Genomic DNA, 3,656 nt, shown 5'->3' with positions numbered 1-3,656 from the left:
TAATCACACTTGATTGCGATTGGGTGCCATCTCATCCGTACGATTGCGCGCATCTCTAATCAATGGCTATGATCAACCCGCTCCAGATCGGACACACAACCATTTGATCGGTTGGTTGACTCATCGCCAACGAACGACACGTCACTGCCACATGGAGTTGACTGTATTCCACGTCACCCATGCCACGTTGGATCCACATCATTGCTCCAACCTGTTCGATGCAAATAGGAAAGCGCCCTCATGGCGCCGATACGTCCGTGCTAAGTGCAAAGTGCGCCATCAAACGCCACGCAGCCCGCTGCCCACGTCCGTGCATGCGTGTGCGGATAGTGTGAAGCACCATCCTTGCGGTGTGGGTGCATGTACGCTAGCTTTTATCCCATAATTCCATATTCAAAATAATATTCCAGTAACACTTTATTAAGTGCTCTATGTTTTGCTCTTTTTCCAATATGGGACAAAGTCCCCCAGCTTATTTCACGCTTTCTAAAGAAAACATTGAAGGTTTTTAAAACACCCAAAAATTAAACTATACATTTTGAAAATTCCCCAACATTCCCCCACCATTTTCAAAATACCAGATGATGACTCTTGGTTCACTTGGCAGCTTTATGCATAGGTGAAGATATCTTACAATTTGAATCATTCACTTAGTGAAGACATCTCAAAGGTAGTCAAGATGGCATAGTAGACTTGTCTTTGAACTAGCGATCTTACATGACTAACTGGACATGTCTCACGCACAGTACAGGTTACCTCAAGTATTCAAACAAACCGACATGTGGATTGGCCTTGTGTCTATATCCTGTTTCATGAGCGCTCTAGAGTCAAGCCCTTGGACTTATAGAAAGCGGCACCACCTCCTACACTCACATAGGTAAGCTTACTGAGAGTACCCCTGTAATTTACAATACTCTAACAACCCAGTTGTAAGCTTATTAAGAGTTTGCTAACTCATCATCTTCTTTTCACATTACAGGTACCAAGCACTTCAACCTTGGGATAAAAATGAAATAAAACTAAGTGCTTGCAATCATGACATATAGCGTACTTGGGCTCATTGAACTCAAGACTTTATGTTTCTTCAAGCGTTGAGTCGAGTTTTCACTAGGAGTGATTATGTTAAGTGGGCTTGAGACCTATTCCCTTTGATGTTTTCCACACCAAATCCTTTGCAAGTCCCTTTATTAGGGGTCAGCCAAGTTTTCACTTGACTTTACATAACTAATGGTAATCACACCTTCTGTGATTAATTGCTTGACACAGCTATGTCTCAGTCCTATATGCCTGGACTTTCCATTATAGACATGGCTATAGGGCCGTGATAGAGTTGCTTCACTATCACAGTGCAAAGATATTGGTGGCATAGGTTTTGGCCATATCTTAATCTCTAACAAGAGATTCCTTAGCCATTTTACCTCTTTGCTACATGAAGCCAACGCTACAAGCTCTGACGCTATGGTTGAGTCTGTTATGCATGTTTGCTTCTTAGAACCCCAGGAGATAGCTCCTCCTCCAAGAGTAAAAATCCAAACACTCGTGGACGAGTGATCTTCGCGGTCAGTTATCCAACTAGCATCCGTGAATCCTTCCAGCACTGCTGGATAGCCATTATAGACTATTCCATTATCTATTGTTTTCCTTAAGTACCTAAGTACTCGGTTAACAGCATGCAAATGCACACTACTGGGATTACTAGTGTATCTACTAAGTTTTCCCATTGTAAAAGCAATATTAGGTCAAGTGCAAGTCATGGCATACATCAGGCTACCTATTACTCTCGAGTATTCTAGCTAATCAACAACTCCTCCAGTATTAGGATACAATTTCAAATTTGAATCAAAAGGTGTAGACATGGGTGTACAATTATATTGATTAAATTTCTTAAGAATTTTCTCAATATAGTGCGACTGGGTTAGAATCAAATTATTGTCTTCTCGTTTGATCTTAATACCCAAAATTACATCAGCCAAGCCCATGTCTTTCATACTAAAGCTAGACGACAAGAAACTTTTAGTACTTTCAATGGTATCATTGTCAGTACCAAAAATAAGCATGTCATCTATATATAGACATATGATTACACCTCTATTTCCAGTAAACTTACTGTACACACACTTATCAAATTCATGTATCCTAAAACCATTTGACACTATTACTTTGTCAAATTTCTCATGCCGCTGTTTTGGAGCTTGTTTCAGGCCATATAGTGACTTCATGAGTTTACACACTTTGTGCTCTTGACCTTGTACAACAAATCCTTCCGGTTGTTACATGTAGATTTCCTCATCTAACTCACCATTTAGAGAAGCGGTCTTAACATCAAATTGATGGGTTTCAAGCTTATAGATTGAGGCTAAGGCAATCAACACTCGAATGGTGGCGATTCTAGCCACTGGAGCATATGTATCAAAATAATCAATACCCTCCTTTTAAGTAAGACCCTTAGCAACTAATCTTGCTTTGAACTTATCAATTGTGCTATCAACTTTCATTTTTCTTTTGAAAATCCATTTACAACCAATGGGTTTGGATCCAGGTGGCAAATTAACAAGTATCCAAGTATTGTTACCCATGATAGAATCCATCTCATCATTTATTTCTTCTTTCCAGAAAGCAACATCTTGAGACTTCATAGTTTCCTCAAAGGTTAATGGATCTGAACCCATATTCAAAGAAATCATTGTTTGCTTACAATAAGCTTTTCTAGTTCCTTCTACAAGGTAAACAATGAAATTAGGGCCAAATGACTTCTCAGTCCTAGCCCTCTTACTCCTTCTTAGCTCAATAGGCTCATTAGGTTCATTAGGCTCAATAGGTTCATGTCGTTCACTTTCCTCTGTAGACATCAAAGGAGTTGATTCATTTTCTTGATTAGAATCCAACCTTGGAATGGTTGTGAAACGATTCTCATAAAATACAGCATCACGTGATTCAATGATGGTATTTGTTTCCATTGAACCATTGGGCTCTACTACCAGAAACCTATATGCTTTGTTATGTATAGCATAGCCAAGGAATATGCATTCAATTCCTTTTTCACCTAATTTCTTCCTTTTAGGTTCAGGCAATCTGACTATTGCTCTACAGCCCCATGTTTTCAAGTAACCAAGATTAGGTTTCTTGTTTTTCCAAAGTTCATAAGGAGTAACATTTCTTCCCTTAAGAGGAATTCTATTGAGTATGTGATAGGCAGTGAGCAAGGCTTCACCCCAAAAACCAGAACTTAAACTGGAATAAGAAAGCATAGCATTAATCATTTCTGTTAATGTCCTATTCTTTCTTTCAGCTACTCCATTTTGTTGTGGTGTGTAGGGTGCAGGCTTTTCATGAATAATACCAACATTTTCACAATATTCTGGAAAATGGTATTCACCGCCTATATCAGACCTAAGGCTCTTTATTTTGACATTACACTGATTTTCTACTTCTGTCTTAAAAATCTTGAATTTATCAAGCACCTCATCTTTTGAAGGCAAAAGATAGATATGACAGTACTTAGAAAAATCATCAATAAATGTTACAAAATATTTCTTTTCACCTCTAGAAGGGATACTATACATGTCACATACATCACTATGCACAAGTTCAAGCAGGGATGTGGTTTTATCTACTTTAGGAAATAGAATGTGAGTAATTTTAGATTGTACACAAAA

The 3,656-nt window shown here is 38.6% G+C and overlaps 1 protein-coding gene across 1 annotated transcript; it reads right to left on the bottom strand.

Moving 5' to 3' along the window:
• Nucleotides 1-1,187: 1,187 nt before the first annotated feature.
• LOC145824256 (secreted RxLR effector protein 161-like) lies at nucleotides 1,188-1,721 on the bottom strand. The gene has a single exon (XM_082923880.1). It carries the CDS (start codon nucleotides 1,719-1,721, stop codon nucleotides 1,188-1,190), a length of 534 nt encoding a protein of 177 aa, XP_082780006.1.
• Nucleotides 1,722-3,656: the final 1,935 nt, after the last annotated feature.

Source organism: Camellia sinensis, chromosome 4 (genome assembly GCF_055761805.1).
Source record: "Camellia sinensis isolate YWXY chromosome 4, ASM5576180v1, whole genome shotgun sequence".
NCBI classification, from domain to species: domain Eukaryota; kingdom Viridiplantae; phylum Streptophyta; class Magnoliopsida; order Ericales; family Theaceae; genus Camellia; species Camellia sinensis.
Note: the sequence above shows the minus strand (reverse complement) of the source record. Positions and strands in the feature narration are given on the sequence as shown.

What these genes read in the sequence shown, in the direction of transcription:
- LOC145824256 (XM_082923880.1), bottom strand. Translation starts at nt 1,721, where the DNA reads ATGGGAAAACTTAGTAGATACACTAGTAATCCCAGTAGTGTGCATTTG.